The sequence below is a fragment of the Canis lupus genome, chromosome X, assembly GCF_011100685.1.
Source record: "Canis lupus familiaris isolate Mischka breed German Shepherd chromosome X, alternate assembly UU_Cfam_GSD_1.0, whole genome shotgun sequence".
Classification (NCBI taxonomy): Eukaryota; Metazoa; Chordata; class Mammalia; order Carnivora; family Canidae; genus Canis; species Canis lupus.
This window is the reverse complement of record NC_049260.1, coordinates 42,494,770-42,509,935: the sequence shown is the minus strand read 5'-3', so window position 1 is coordinate 42,509,935 and position 15,166 is coordinate 42,494,770. Positions and strand designations below refer to the sequence as shown.

The 15,166-nt window shown below is 50.7% G+C and overlaps 1 protein-coding gene across 1 annotated transcript; it reads left to right on the top strand.

Moving 5' to 3' along the window:
- Positions 1 to 2,368: 2,368 nt before the first annotated feature.
- SYP (synaptophysin) lies at positions 2,369 to 14,396 on the top strand. Its single transcript, XM_038587435.1, has 7 exons — positions 2,369 to 2,464; positions 3,636 to 3,701; positions 4,787 to 4,911; positions 7,894 to 8,089; positions 8,813 to 9,004; positions 10,038 to 10,371; positions 12,822 to 14,396. Exons 1-6 carry the CDS (start codon positions 2,429 to 2,431, stop codon positions 10,365 to 10,367), a joined length of 945 nt encoding a protein of 314 aa, XP_038443363.1. The 5' UTR covers positions 2,369 to 2,428; the 3' UTR covers positions 10,368 to 10,371; positions 12,822 to 14,396.
- Positions 14,397 to 15,166: the final 770 nt, after the last annotated feature.

Here is a 15,166-nt window from a genome sequence, read left to right as displayed (position 1 = left end):
ATTTGAGCAGGGTAGTGACATAGTTAACTGAATTTTAAACAGATGCTCTGACGGCTGTGCTGAAAACAGAAGGGAGGGGGAAGAGACTGTAGATGCTAAAATTGGCAAGAACCATGGTTGCCTTAGCCAGGGGAGGTGGCAATGGAGATGGTGAGAAATTAGTGGATTCCAGAGATGTGTAGGAAGTAGAATGAACCATTTATTTGGCCCTGTGCGAAGTGCATAACAGTGATTATCTTGTTTAATAAGTGCAACAACCCCATAGGTACCATGTTAAACTCTATTACATGTCCAAAGTCATACAGGAATAAATATTGAAGGTAGGATTCAAATTCAAGCAATTGAATGCCAAAACCCAAGTTCTTTCGCCAAAAAGGCACTACCTGGGAAGTATCCATTACATATTTGTGTGAAGTTGAGTGTGTATGTATGGGGATGTTTAAAAAAATAGGTATATTTTTTAAATATATGGTTCAAGATTCTAAAGGTACATAGGGCTCCTGGCTGGCTCAGTCAGAAGAACATGCAACTCTTGATCTCGGGGTTGTGAGTTTGAGCCCCATGTGTGGTGTAGAAATTAAACAAACAGATAAATAAATATACTTTTAAAAAATTCAAAAGGCACAGAAGAACATAAAGTGGAAATTTTCCCTTCCTTCTAGGGGCAACCAGTGTTATCAGATACATTTTAAACATATATATATATATATATATATATATATATATATATATATATATATATAGTGCTGTACTGATAAGTTAGCACAGAGGTTAAGAAAAGCAGGTGCTGAAGGCCAGACTTCCTGGTTCAAAACCTGGTTCTACTACTTAGCAGCTGTGTGAACTTAGGAAAATTCTTTCATCTCCTCACACCTTAGTTTATTCAGCTATAAAAATATGGGTAAAATGAGGGATGGTAGTAGTACCTGCTTTATAGGTCTGCTGTGAGGATTTAAATGAGTGACATACTGAAGCTCTCCCAACAGTGCTTGACATAGAACAGGCACAATTTAAAATGTTAGCCATTCTCTATATAATCATGATATAATTCTTCCCTTTTCTTTCCACACAATTCCCACACAGTTTGGCATCTTTCATTTCTTACTTAACTATCTTGGTGATCAAGACGCCTGGGTGGCTCAGTGGTTGAGCATCTGCCTTTGGCTCAGGTCGTGATCCCAGAGTCCTGCATCAGGCTCCCTGCTTCCCCTCTGCCTGTATGTATCTCATGAATAAATAAATAAAATCTTAAAAAAAACTATCTTGGTAATCATTCCAAGGCTCCATATTAGTATTAATGACAGCTACATTGTACTCCCATTTTGAGGCTATATCAGATTTTACTTAAACAGGCCACTAGCAATGAGCACTTAGGGAGTGTCCACTCTTTCATATTATAAACAGTGCTGCAGTGAGTCATCTTATACATACATCTTTTAGCTCATGTATGAATCTGTCAGATAAATTCCTAGAAGTATAAATGCTGAGCCGAACAGTATATGGATATGTTAGTTTGCCGGGTTTTGCCAGATTGCCCTCTACATAGGTTATTCTAATTTAACTTCCACCGGTAATTTATGGGAATGCCTGTTTCTAGCCAACCTGCCAATACCGAGCTTAAGTAAACTTTTTTATATTCACCACCCTCGAAGGTGAAAAGCAGTATCTTAGCTTTCTTTTTCTTTCTTAGTAGCTTTCATAGGCATTTCTTTTAGCATAAATGAGGTTGAACATCTTAAACCCCAATTGTGTTTATCCACTGTGTTTTGCAACATGGCAATCGTCATTGACCTTGTGGGCCTAGTTTTAGTAGCATGAAGGTGGAATAGTCCAATTAAAAGAGGGCTGAGAAATAAACAGTCTGTAAAGGGCAGAGTCGGTGCAGGCAAAAATTTGAAAGTAAAAAGAGAAATAGAGGAGATGGTTGGAGGGGGCGGGTGGGGTTTTTAAGACCTTGAACAATGTTTAAATCGCTGAGACTTTGGGCACTACCAATTACTCGCGCAGCGACCTTGTGCAAGTAGGTTCACCTCTCCGGGGACTCATTTTCCTCATCTGTAAAAACGGGGCTAATAGTCCCTACCACATAGGGCTGTTGGAAGGAACACATTCAACAAACGCCGCCAAGGCCCTGGCAAAAACGTCATGCCATAGGACCGAATGGTCCTCCTCTCCCCAGAACTCTAGCTGTGGTCCCTGAGACATCGATCCTCTCTGAGCGCTCTCGCGGCTCCGGTTTTCCGGCCGGAATGGCGGCGAGCGAGATTTAGCTTCGGCCGGCTGGGTGCGGGCGCGCGCTCGGCGAGTGGGGCGGGGGCGCGAGGGGTGGAGCCGCGGCCGCCTGGGCTGTTCCGACGATCGCGCGCCGCCCCCGCCGCGCCCCGCGCCCGCCCTTGTTAGCAGGCGCCTCCCGCCCCCCGCATTGCTGATGCTGCTGCTGGCAGACATGGACGTGGTGAATCAGGTACGCGTTCCAGCACCGAGGACAGAGCCCGCCGCTGCCCGGCCTCCCCGCCGGGATCGCCGCGGATCGGGCGACTCTGAGAGGCGGTGGCCAGGGTCCTGGCAGCGGACGCTCGGTCCCTGGCACTGGGGCTGGGGTCTGCGGCAGGCGAGGGAGGAAGGGAGAGGTGGAGAAAAGAAGGAGCGCGCCCTTTGCCGCAGCGAGGGCCGTCCTCACTGCCGCAGCGGGGTCCTCCTGGAGCCTGGTTCCTTACTGGCCACCATGAGGAGGAGGGGGGTCTTGGGGCTACAGTAGGGGCAACGGGGTGGGGGAGAAGAGGAAGAGTGGAAGGAAGATGGGGGTTGCTTGTAGTTGAGCTAGGAAATAGAATGACAGAAGGCGTGGGGGCGGGGGATGGGGAAGGGCTGGCACCTGTCCCTCCCAGAGAAAGTACCCCAGTAGATGACCACCCCTTTCCCTAGAGCAGACCAAGGGGGACGATCCGACTTTGCCTCCCCAAGACCCCTAGTCTCCTGTCCCCCAATACATATCTGGTGAAGCCATGTCCCAGCCCTCCCCCACCTTAATCAGCCCAGACCCTCTCTGCCATCTCACTCTTCACCACATCGGAACCTCACCCTCTCTCTAACCAGTACCAACCCCTCCCCATCCTCATCACTTCAGACCACCACCACCACCATCTGACTCACCTTTACCGCTGCAAACCCCTCCCCCACCATGGCCAACCTGACTCCCTCCCTGTTATGACTCACCTTCACCACCCAAAACCCCCTTCCCCTCAATGAACCCCCACTCCTTCCTCACTCTTCCTTTCTCACTTGATCCCCTTCACCATCTGACTTACCTTTACTGTTTCAGACCTTCTCCCCTTCCCTAATTAGTCTTGACTCCATCCCAATCTTCCTCACCCCGACGACCCTCTGCCATCAACCTCACCATTTCCCCAGACCTCCCCACCACTTCTGAACCCTGAGGGTCTTCTCTCCGATAAGCTGTACTCCCACCTTCCCTGAAGTGTCACTTTCTCCTCACCCCTTCTCTCCTCTGAACATCACTCACTCCCGGAGGACACATGCCCTAGTCCCAGGGGTCATCGCCTGGTGGCCTTGCCCCTCACCTCCCTCTCCATCTCCAACAATCCCACCCCCTCCCCACCATTTTCTCTCCTCAGCTGGTGGCCGGGGGTCAGTTCCGGGTGGTCAAGGAGCCCCTTGGCTTCGTGAAGGTGCTGCAATGGGTGAGTGTGGTCTGGGCCATGGGGAAAGAGAAGGAGGTAGTGGGGTCTGGACGAGTAGGGGTGGGGAGCAAGGAATGGATGGGCGGGGGGTTGGAGAGAAAGGGGATGGAAGAATTGGGCTCCAGGGTGAGGTCCCAGGGGGTTAGGGCCAGAAAATAGATGGGCCATGATGTGACGTCATGTAAGACCAAGGATACCCACATTGTGAGGTGAAAGAATGTGACGTCCTACCTCCTCCCCTGAGGTGAGAGAGGGGCAAGGAAGGTGGAGCCTGAAGCTGGTGCTGCAGAAAAGATGCAAAGCCAGAAAAATCCAGAGATGGTGAAAGAGACAGAGAGGATGAGAGACAGGGAATGATGGAGACAGAGATGGAAATACCGAGAAGAAAAGATACAGAGATGAGAGAGAGTGGAGGCAAGCAAGAAAAAGCGAGACAGAGATGCAAAGAGAAATGGACACAGAGAGAGTGGCAGAAAAAATGGGATGGGGGAGAGACAGAAACAGAGAAAGAGAGATACCCAGTGGAGAGAGGAGAGGAGAAACTGATACACAGAGAAAGCAAGATGTATCAGGGAGAGCATGAGACAGAGACCAAGGCAGAGAGAGAGGAGGGAGATAGGGACAAATAGACCAAGGACAGAAACACACACAAGGGGAGACATACATTTTACACGGATGGAGCCAGAGGAAAAAAGAGACTGAAAGAGACATACATTGATACTAGAGAGGCAGAGGCAGAGAGCAAAACAGAGATACGAAGAGACATCTGAGAAAGACAAGAGAAACAGGTACCAAGAGAAATAGAGACACGGAGAACAGAGACAGGCAGGAGTACACAGAGAGAAATAAAGAGGCTGAGGCAGAAGAGAGGAAGGGGCAGTCAAAGCATCGAGGGGTAGAGACTGAGAGAGACACTGAGAGAAAGACTGGAAGAGACAGCCACACCCCTGTAATCAGCTTGTCCTTGGAGCCGATGAGCCCTGATTAGGGGGTGGGGGTGGGGACCGGTCCATCTGCTGCTGCTTGTGCGGGGGCCCTGCTTGTGCCGGGCTCACCATGGCCATCCCCATCCCCTGTGGCCCAAGGTCTTTGCCATCTTCGCCTTTGCCACATGCGGCAGTTACACCGGGGAGCTCCGGCTGAGCGTGGAGTGTGCCAACAAGTCAGAGAGTGACCTCAGCATCGAGGTTGAATTCGAGTACCCCTTCAGGTGCGCCCCCACCCCACTCCCACCCCAGGGATCCCAAGAAAGAGGGTGGGAGTGGGGTGGGACTGGCCAACACTGCCTCCCCAGTGGCTCCTGTTCAGTCCCCACCTCAGGAGACCACATTGGCTCAGGTCACTGTGCATGCACTGAGCACCTACTTTGTGCCTGGCACTGCTCTGGACATTTAGGACACGTGGTAAGCAGGACAGGCATAAGCTGTTGCCCTCTGGCTGTGTTCTAGTGAATGCAGAGGGGCAGGAGACTGGCAATAAACAAGATTCAAAAACAGAAATATATATATTTATATATTTATATATTTATATATTTATATATTAAAGCAGTAGTTGCTTAGTTAACGTCAGCTAATATTATTTCATTCCCATTCATTTGTTCCATATACATTTTTTTTGAGAACCTATTGTATGCCAGTTTCTGCTCAAAGTGCTGGGGATACAACAGGGAAAACAAAACAAAACAAAACAAAACAACCCAGACCAACCTCCCCACCCTCCTGGAGCCAACATTTTAACAAATAAATCAGTAAAAAGGATGATTGCAGATTGGGAGAAATTCAAAGAGGGGATACTCGTGCAGGGTTTTATCACAGAGAATAATGAGGGGGTCTGATTAGCTATAGGGAATGATTAAACCCAGTTAAGCAATTCTGATATTTACTGTACTCACATTGTGTGCCAGGTGCTAGGAACGTGAGGATGAGCGCAGTCAGGCAAGGTCACTGCCCTCATGATGATGCTTACCTCCTGGGGAGTGGGGAGACAGATCCGCAGACACCATTTCAGTCGAGGCTCCTGAGGCTCCTCCACCACTTGGACAAATCACATAACTGCTCTGGGGTCTCAATTTCCTCGTCTGCAAAAGAAGATAATAATACCTACCTTACAAGGTTCTGATGAATATTAAGTGAGTTGGTACTTGTTAGGTGCTTAGCACAGTGCCGGGCACACAATAAGCTCCCCACAAGGGCTTGTTAAAATAAAGAAAATCAGTAAGTTTAAGGGCCTCTGGAAAGAGGTCGGAGATTGAGTTGGAAATTGGGCATTTTTGAGCACTATCGACAAATGTAGACTCAGGGGATCACCCAGGGTGAGAGTGAAGAGTGGAGAGAGGAAAATCCAGCATTGGTCCTGAGGAATGGTTAAAAGAAAAAGAGGCACCAGGGAGGCGTGGCCCGAGGGGCAGTGGGAAGCAGGGATCCCCTGGTTCACAGAAGCCAGGAAGCAGAGTTTGGGGAAGGAGGAGAAGCTGGAAGCATAGGATACTGCTGGGAGCCCTCTGGGGATCCAGAAGGCCACAAAAACCCCTGGACTCCCCAATAGCTCTCACACATAGGACCTGCAGTCCTGAAGATCTGCCTTTTAGCTACAAGTCTCCTGTGAAAAAAGTCTTTGCCCTGGCCCCCCTGGCCTTCCCCCTGCTGCCCTGATAACCCCCCAGAGCTCCCCAATTCCCATTAGACACCCCTTCTCCAACCCAACCTACTAGGAACCCAGAAACTTACCCAGATTCAACTCTTAGCTGTCATTTAGCAGCTATACAACCTTGGGCACCTAACATAACCTTGCTAAGCCTCTGTTCATCTGTAAAATGGGTATATTAATGCCTCCTTTAGAGATTGAGGGGAAGGGTCACTGAATGAGGCAGTTCCCTAAAGTGCCTGATAGGTGATCAGTCAGCATAAGCCCCTTCCCTCAGGACCTTTGCTACATAAGGGGACTAGTACCATTCACTCAGTCTCAGGATCCTGCCCCCCAATCTGAAGCCAGAGCCCCAGAACCCCACCCCAGACCTTCTCCTCACACACATTTTCTCCCTATGATTTCCATTACACTACAGGAAAGCCTTAGTCCCAGGACACCTTCCCAATTGGCCCCTTCCCACCTCACATACATACATTCTGTTTGTTCCAGTATCCCTTCTACCCTCCTGTCTTTCTGTTTCCTGTTTTTTTTCTATCTCTTGTTCTTATAGACTCTGAGCTCTTCTCTGCTATGCATATGTTTCTTTTCTCTTGGGGACCTGGAGTAGGGTAGAGAGAAGAGTCAACATGATATAGGGAGAAAACACAGGGTTCAGATCCCAACCTTGCCATTCTCTCCCCAGCTGTGTGACTTTAAGCAAATTAATGCACTTTTCTCAGCCTTTATCCATTTCATGTGATAAACATTTACTGAGTACCTACTATGTGGCGGCATTGTTCCAGGTCCTAGGGATATAGCAGTGAATGCAGCAAAGGAAAAAGACCAGCTCTTTTTTTTAAGATTTTATTTATTTACTTGACCCAGAGAGCGCATGTGAGAGAGAGTACAAGCAGGGGGAGTGGCAGACAGAGGGAGAGAGGGAAGCAGGCTCCTCGCAGAGCAGAGAGCCTAATGCAGAACTCGATCCCAAGACCCTGAGATCAGGACCTGAGCCAAAGGCAGATGCTTAACCGACTGAACCACCTAGGTGCCCAAGCCCAACCCTCTTTCAATGAAGGGGAAAATCAAGGAAAAAAGTAAAACACATGATATGTCAGATGCGTAGGGTATCACTGCTACAGAGAAAAATAGAGCCAGGAAGGGCGGGGGGGCTAAGGAGCACTGGGAGGGAATGGTTCCATCTGATTTTAATAGTGAGATCAGGGAAGGCCTCATTGAGGTGACAGTTGAGCAAAACTTGAAGGACATGAAGGGTGTAATATCTAGGAGAAGGGCATTCCAGTGCAAAGATCCTGGGGTGGGAGGGGCCTGGTATGTTCTACAAATAACCAAAAAGTCAAAGCGCCTGGGTTGGAGTAGTGGTCAAAGAAGACCTAGTTCACCGCAATTGGTAAAATGTGACTGGTATACAGTAGGTGCTCTGCGAATGGTTGTTCACCCCTCTTCCTTCCTGGGACTTTGTCAGAATCTGGGGAATCCATGACTGGGCAGGGGGAGTGGGGGGTATTCTTAGGTCCTGGGCCACACCTGCCATCTCTCCCCACAGGCTGCACCAAGTGTACTTTGATGCACCCACCTGCCGAGGGGACACTGAAAAAATCTTCCTGGTGGGGGACTACTCCTCATCGGCCGAATTTTTTGTCACCGTGGCTGTGTTTGCCTTCCTGTACTCCATGGGGGCTCTGGCCACTTACATCTTTCTGCAGAATAAGTACCGAGAGAACAACAAAGGACCCATGATGGTGAGCCCCACAACCACTCAAGTACAGGGGCCAGGGACCATGGAGCCTCAGAGACACAGCCATGTTCACGGGCCACACCAAACCCTAGACAGTCCCACATGCAAGCAGTCACCATAACAGCCACAGATGTCACTGCTGCTGCTGCTGCTGTGAGCATCAAAGAAACCAAATCATAGAATGACAGGGACATGCTCAGAGCCCACACAGAATCCCAAACAGGCCTAGCCCTGGAAACCTACCACCTCTCACACAACCACACAGTCTAGATCAAGGAAAAGTGCACAGAGGTTCACTGGGGCAGTCATGCTTGTCATCATGCCACCCAGACACACTGATTCCTACACAGCTATACTCATACACCCTCATCCCAGACACAAAATGACATAAATCCCCACATTGAGATGAAAGTAGAAAGACACACTACTTTCCACAGATTCGGAAGCCATCCCACAAAATCCTCCCACAACACACCCACACATCACAATTTCACTCCCACATCCTCACATGCATACACACACACACATACACACAAGCCCAAGCTAGGAATGCTCACCTTCGAGTGAGTATTGGGGGCTTCCGAGCTGGCTAAAAAGTCAGGAGAGAGACAAGGCTTTTCTGCGGGGCCTCCCACTCCCAAGAAAGCGTGTGATCTGAGGAGGCCCCATGGCATGAGGTGAAGCAGCCCACTCACAGGGCCATCTGCCTCTCTCCTGCCTGTCCTAGGACTTTCTGGCCACAGCAGTGTTCGCCTTCATGTGGCTGGTTAGCTCATCAGCGTGGGCCAAGGGGCTGTCAGATGTGAAGATGGCCACTGACCCAGAGAACATTATCAAAGGGATGTCTGTCTGCCACCAGACAGGGAATACATGCAAGGAGCTGAGGGACCCTGTGACCTCTGGCCTCAACACTTCAGTGGTAAGCCCTGGGAAGGTGGCTGGGCTGGTGGGCCAGCTGGGAAGGGAGGCTGGGAAACTCACCGTCTGGCATGGGAGTGGTGGGGAGAATGAGAGGAGAAGTCAAAGGAGATCCCCAAGGGCTCCCTGGAGGAAGCATGCCAACAACAGCGCCTTGAAGGATGAGATAGCAATTATAACCACTTCAATACCACAAATAGTCCCCAGGAGGGGAATATGAGACCTTCTGTCCGATTAGGTTTGGGAGATCTGGATCCCAGGCTCAGCCTATTCATGTAGATCCTCTAGCAACTCAATACCGTCTGGGGACCAGCGTCCTTATACAGTATGCCAAATGAAAGAATAACTTGAAATTTTTCCCACTTGGGCTCCCCCTACTGGCCGGAGTCAAACCATCTGAGCTCTACCACCTACAACTCTGATCTCAAACTAGCCTCTCAGCCTCAGTCTGAGCATGTAAATTGAAAACTAATAAGAAGTCCTCTCCAAAGTTGAGTATTCAGTGAACTAGTAACATACAAAGTGCTTAGAAAAGGGCCTGGCATGTGGTAAATTGTATACAAGTGTTACAGATGCTAAGATACCAACTTTTCTGTCACTCACAAGGTAGGAGATTTTGAGCATCTTAGCCTCTCTGGGCCTGAGTTCTATATATTTTATGTAAAGGTATATTTTTATATACTTTGTATATGTGTATATATGCATCTATTAGTGGTGTATCTACATAATAAAATTCGTGCTTAACATGCCATTACAAATTTATATTCTATTTTAGACATGTATAAATGTGTATATGTAATTGCGATAGATGACGACATCCCGGAAAATCTGAGTTCTAACACGCCCCCCACCCCCACCCCAGGGGACTTTTCTGCACATTTGCGTTCATGTGCCAGGACTCTAGAGGGTCCGGGTTCTAGAAAGCATTTTTTCTTCGGGAGGCCACGGATCTATGCTCCACGCGCGCAGCCTCGATGTTCCCCGGGGCCAACTCAATGCGCGCCACACTACAGCCAGGGTTTGTCTCTCCGCAGGTGTTCGGATTCCTGAACCTGGTGCTCTGGGTCGGCAACCTGTGGTTCGTGTTCAAGGAGACAGGCTGGGCTGCCCCATTCATGCGCGGACCTCCTGGCGCTCCCGAGAAACAACCAGCGCCTGGGGACGCCTATGGCGAGGCGGGCTACGGGCAGGGCCCTGGCGGGTACGGGCCCCAGGACTCCTACGGGCCCCAGGGCGGCTACCAGCCCGACTACGGGCAGCCAGCCGGCGGCGGCGGCGGCGGCGGCTACGGGCCTCAGGGAGACTACGGGCAGCAAGGCTATGGCCCTCAGGGTGCGCCCACCTCCTTCTCCAATCAGATGTAGTCTGGTGAGTGACGGACGGGCGGCGCGGCCAAGGAGGGTACAGGAAATGAGACGGGCGGGTCAGTGAACCAATAAGACTCGAGAGTAAATGGTACGTAGGCGCGGGCGAGGGCGCCAATGGGGAGGCGGGGCTACAAGCGAAGAACGAAAAACTAGCCAATAAGTGGAAAGCAGGACCGCGGTGCTTGAAGATTGGCAGAATGGAAAGCCAATGAGAGAGAAACGAATGCCTCTCCGAGGGGAGGGGAGAGAAAAAGCGGACAGAACAACCAATGAAAGAAGGGAATGGCAGGAGGACTTGCATAAGACGGAAAAGGAGGTGGGCCTCAGAAGTGATTGATTAGCCAATATGTTCTGATAAGGCCGGTAGATGGTGAAGCTAAAGGGGCGTGGGGTCACGAAGGCCAAACAAGCTCACTGATCCTGTGGTGAGGAAGGTGGTGTGAAATTTCAGGAAGGAAAAGGGGGCAGGTGGGGGCAATGGAAAGGTTTGCAGGCCTTCTTGCTGGGCCTGGAAAAGAGAAGAGCGATAACTTCGCAAATGAGAGAGGGAAATGGGAAGAGGCAGGGAGATGGCAACACGTGGGTGGAGATAACTTCTGGCACTTGGCCAGGATGGAAAGGGCAGGGAGGAGTTTATTAGGTATCTTACATCTAATTCATCAAAAACTTCTATTGACTCTACCTTCAAAATATATTCATAATCTTCCACATCTCACTGTCCTCTCCTCTGGACATCTTCACAGCTTTCCACCTGCATCCGCATTCTGTTCGACTCACAGCATTGGGAGGGATCCTGTTACATCTTAAATCAGGACACGACCCTCCTGTGCTCAGAGCTCTACCTAGGCTCCCATCTCACTCACGTTTAAAGCCAAAGCCCTCACCAGGCACGACACCAAATGTCACCTGTCACTTTTCAGACCTCCTACCACTCCCCACCCCCAACTGTGTTCCAGGCACAAGCCAAATTCAGGGCCTTGGTACTTGCTTTCCTCCTGGAGTTTTGTGCCCACACACACTGATAACCTTACCTGGCCAGCTTCTTACAAGTCCCCTTTCTTAGCTCTCTTATGGTACCCTATGCTTTTCTTACCATAGTCTGTAATTATTACTTTATATGTTTATTAACTATCTCTTCCACTAAACTAGAGGATGTGACCATGACCTATTCATGCTGTACATACATCACTTAGAGCCCTACTAATGTTAAGAAAGATTTATTGAGAAAATAATAGAAACAATATGAGACATTTTACTCTCATTTTATATATCTCTGCTTAAAATCTTCCAGTGACTTACACCTCATCAAAGTCAAAGCTGATGTCCTCACAATCTAGGCCCTATAGGACGGCATTACCAACCTCTGTAATATCACCTCCTACCACTTGTCCCTTGCTCACTCCACTCCGATTTTCTTGCTGTTCCTCAAATACACTAGATGTGGTTCTGCCTCTGGGCTGTTGCACCAGCTGTTCCCTCTGCCTGGAATGCTATTCATTGTTGTCTGCATGCTCTTCTGTTGTCTGCATGGCTCATTCCCTCACCTCCTTAACTATTTATTCCAATATCATTTCTTTTTTTTTTATTTTTATGATAGTCACACACAGAGAGAGAGAGAGAGAGAGGCAGAGAGAGAAGCAGGCTCCATGCACCGGGAGCCCGATGTGGGATTCGATCCCGGGTCTCCAGGATCGCACCCTGGGCCAAAGGCAGGCGCTAAACCGCTGCGCCACCCAGGGATCCCAATATCACTTCTTTTTTAAAGATTTTATTTATTCATGAGACACACAGAGAGAGGCAGACACAGGCAGAGGGAGAAGCAGGCTCCATGCAGGGAGCCTGATGTGGGACTCGATCCCGGGTCTCCAGGATCACGCCCTGGGCTGAAGGTGGCGCTAAACCGCTGGGCCACCCAAGCTGCCCCTCAAATATCACTTCTTAACTGAGGTCTTCTCTAACTACCCTACTTACTACAGTAACATTTCTTCCCCTACTGGTACTCCTACTCCCCCTCACCCTGGGCTACCTTTTGTTTTTACATTTCAATTATCACCTTATGTCATGCTAGATAACCCACTTACACGTTTCTATTATTGTTTGAAGTCTGTCTCCTCTGCCACAACGCAAGCACCACAGAGATAAGGAGCTTTGTTCTACCCAATACAGTTTATCACCAGTGGCTAGAACAGTACAGGTTAATGGACATTTGGGGGTTAGGGGAGGGGGAAACCGTAATGTCTTTGGTACTTAACCTAGCAGGTGCAAGGTATATATTCCCAATAGGGGCAGCTGGGATGAAGCTGACTTCAAGGACTATTGAGTGAAGGAGGAAGAAAAGACATGGCAGGCAGAGGGTAAAGCCAAGGTGGAGGCCTAGCAGCCCAGCCCCCTCCCTAAGGGCACAACCTATGTCTGGACCCCCTCTCCTTTCTGTATCTTTTGTCTCCACAGGTCAATGCAGCCCGGGAGGACCCCATGTGTGGGCAAGAGCTCAGAAGCCCTGCCCCCTTTTCCACCCCTCCACCCCAGGTCTCCGCCCCTCAAGCCAGGAGACTCTTTGCTGTATGTGTATGTGTATATATATATATATATATATATATATATATATATATATATACACATATATATATAAAATATATAAATATCTATTTATCTGTCTGAGCCCTGCCCCACTCCACACTCCTCATGCATGAGGGGCCTGACCTTGAGGGGGCCCCTCTCCTAACCTTACCCCTTCCCTTGCATACCTTGGCCCCTCTCTGTCCCCTGGCCCTGTGCCCTGAGGTTGGGGGACTCTGAAAGGGGGACAGGGAAAAGACAGATCTCTGCTATGTGGGGAGGGTCGGGGTGACTTCAGACTCTCTCCCCTCTCTCCCTTCCCTCCTCCCAACTGGCCTTGATTCCTCCAGCAATGCCCAAACGGGGATGATTAGGGGAAATTCAGCCCTGAGAGGGCAGAAAGGCAGACTGGGGGACTTGACCCATGGTGGACTTGGAGAGGAGCTCTGGGGTGAAGAGGACTAGTAAGCAAGGGGTTTGGGTGCCAGACACACTGGATCTAGAGTCCAAAGAAGAGGGGTGCCTTAGAGCATTCTGGAGTGTGGCTTGGGATGAGGCTGGGGGCATGGTTCTAGAATGGGTGGAGCTTTGAGTGAGGCAGGGGTTGGGCCTCCAAAGTGGGCAGGATTTGGAACAGGACAGGGTCCTATGGGAGGGGTGTGACTGGGGACCTGGGAACTGGGTTCTAGAGGGGTGGGGCCTGAACCAGACGGTGGGAGAGGTTCTAGAGTGGGCAGGTCTTGGATTGGGACCAGAGGGTAAGGAAGGGGTGTAGCTAGGAATATTCAGGAGACGGAGTTTGATTCTACAGGGGGCAGATCTTGTGCAAGGCGAGAAGTGGGATTCAGGAATGGGCCAAGCTTGAGGTGAGGTCGTGGTCTGGGTTCTAGACAGGGCGGGGATTAGAGTGGGTGTTCATGGTGGCTTCAGAAGGGGCAGCCCTCCCCAATAGAGCAGTGAAAAAAAATGTTTTAAAGTGGGCAGGCTTAGCAGCGGGGGGCAGGGGGTGGGGGGGTGGCGGGAATATCCCTGACGAGAACTGAGTACTGAGGTGACCTGGGAGGACCTGAAGGCTTGGAGGGTGAGGGGTGGGATCCAGAGAGAAGCACCCCCCACACCCTTGCCCACCCCGGTAGTCAGAGGACAGAGCCAACGGGTCTGTGGGGCCGGCCCACCCCTCCCCCGCTTCCCTTGCCTCCTCCCTCCCTCCACACCCGCACCGTCCCAGGGTGGTTGGAGGCCCGGTCTGAAGTCCCTATCCTGCACCCTCTGCTGTGTCTATGACGTCGGTAGTGCCTGTGATTGTGTGTTGCCATTTTGTCTGGCTGTGGTCCCTCCCCCTCTCCTCCAGACGCCCACCCTTTTCCTAGCCCGTCGGTATTGTTTGAAGACCTCCCCGAGGAAGAACAAATAGGATTAATTCTCCTCCCCTAAATAAACTCAACCACCGAGTCCACCCGGATCTGATTTCTCAGTGTGTCTTTCTGTTTTTGGAGGGGGGAGGAAGAAAGAGGGGTGGGGTAGAGGCGGCGAGAGGAAGCTCCGCCCCTGACCTGCTGGACCTGCCATTCAAGTCACCCCATCATTTCAGGTCCCTCCAGCAGCGTAACGCCAAGCTGCATCCTCGGTGAAGCCTCACCTCACCTGTCGATCATTCTAAGTCTCTCTGAGTAGCCCTGCCTGCTGCCCCCACTACCGGCCGCCGAATGTCCAGTGTTTGTAGGGGTCGGTTCTAATTCTGGTCCACTAGCCACTCCCCTTCCCAGACCCTGTGGAGCCCTGTCCTCAAACCCCATGGGGTCTGAAGAGGACCCCAAACTTCACAGGGAGACTTCCCCCTACCTACGAGCCTCGTGTTCTTCAGACACAGGCTTCTCCCCATTTCCTTTCCCGCCCAACCTGGGGAACTGGGAGGCAGGCTGGGCTGCAAGGCCAGGAAGCAGGAGCACTGGGGTGACTCGTTAGCTCATTAATTCATTCCCTTTAACCCTTCCCTGGATCCTCCCTGGAGGAGGGGTGGGGGGTGGAGAGTGACTGGGATGTGCCTAATGGAGCTGGGTACGGAGTTGGTACCCTGTGCCCACGCTGAAAGGCCCGGCTGCTGCCATCACCCTGCCTAATTAAAACCCCCCGCCCGGCGCCCAAGTTCTGACTGTGGGCCGGGGACCCCCCTCCTCCTAGCCCTGAGGCACAGCGAAGCCTGACAGGCAAAGGAGAGACTCCCAGCTATGGGACTG

What these genes read in the sequence shown, in the direction of transcription:
- SYP (XM_038587435.1), top strand. Translation starts at nt 2,429, where the DNA reads ATGCTGCTGCTGGCAGACATGGACGTGGTGAATCAG. An exon ending in ACAACAAAGGACCCATGATG is followed by an intron (nt 8,090 to 8,812) that starts GTGAGCCCCACA and finishes TGCCTGTCCTAG; the next exon opens with GACTTTCTGGCCACAGCAGT. An exon ending in CTGGCCTCAACACTTCAGTG is followed by an intron (nt 9,005 to 10,037) that starts GTAAGCCCTGGG and finishes GTCTCTCCGCAG; the next exon opens with GTGTTCGGATTCCTGAACCT.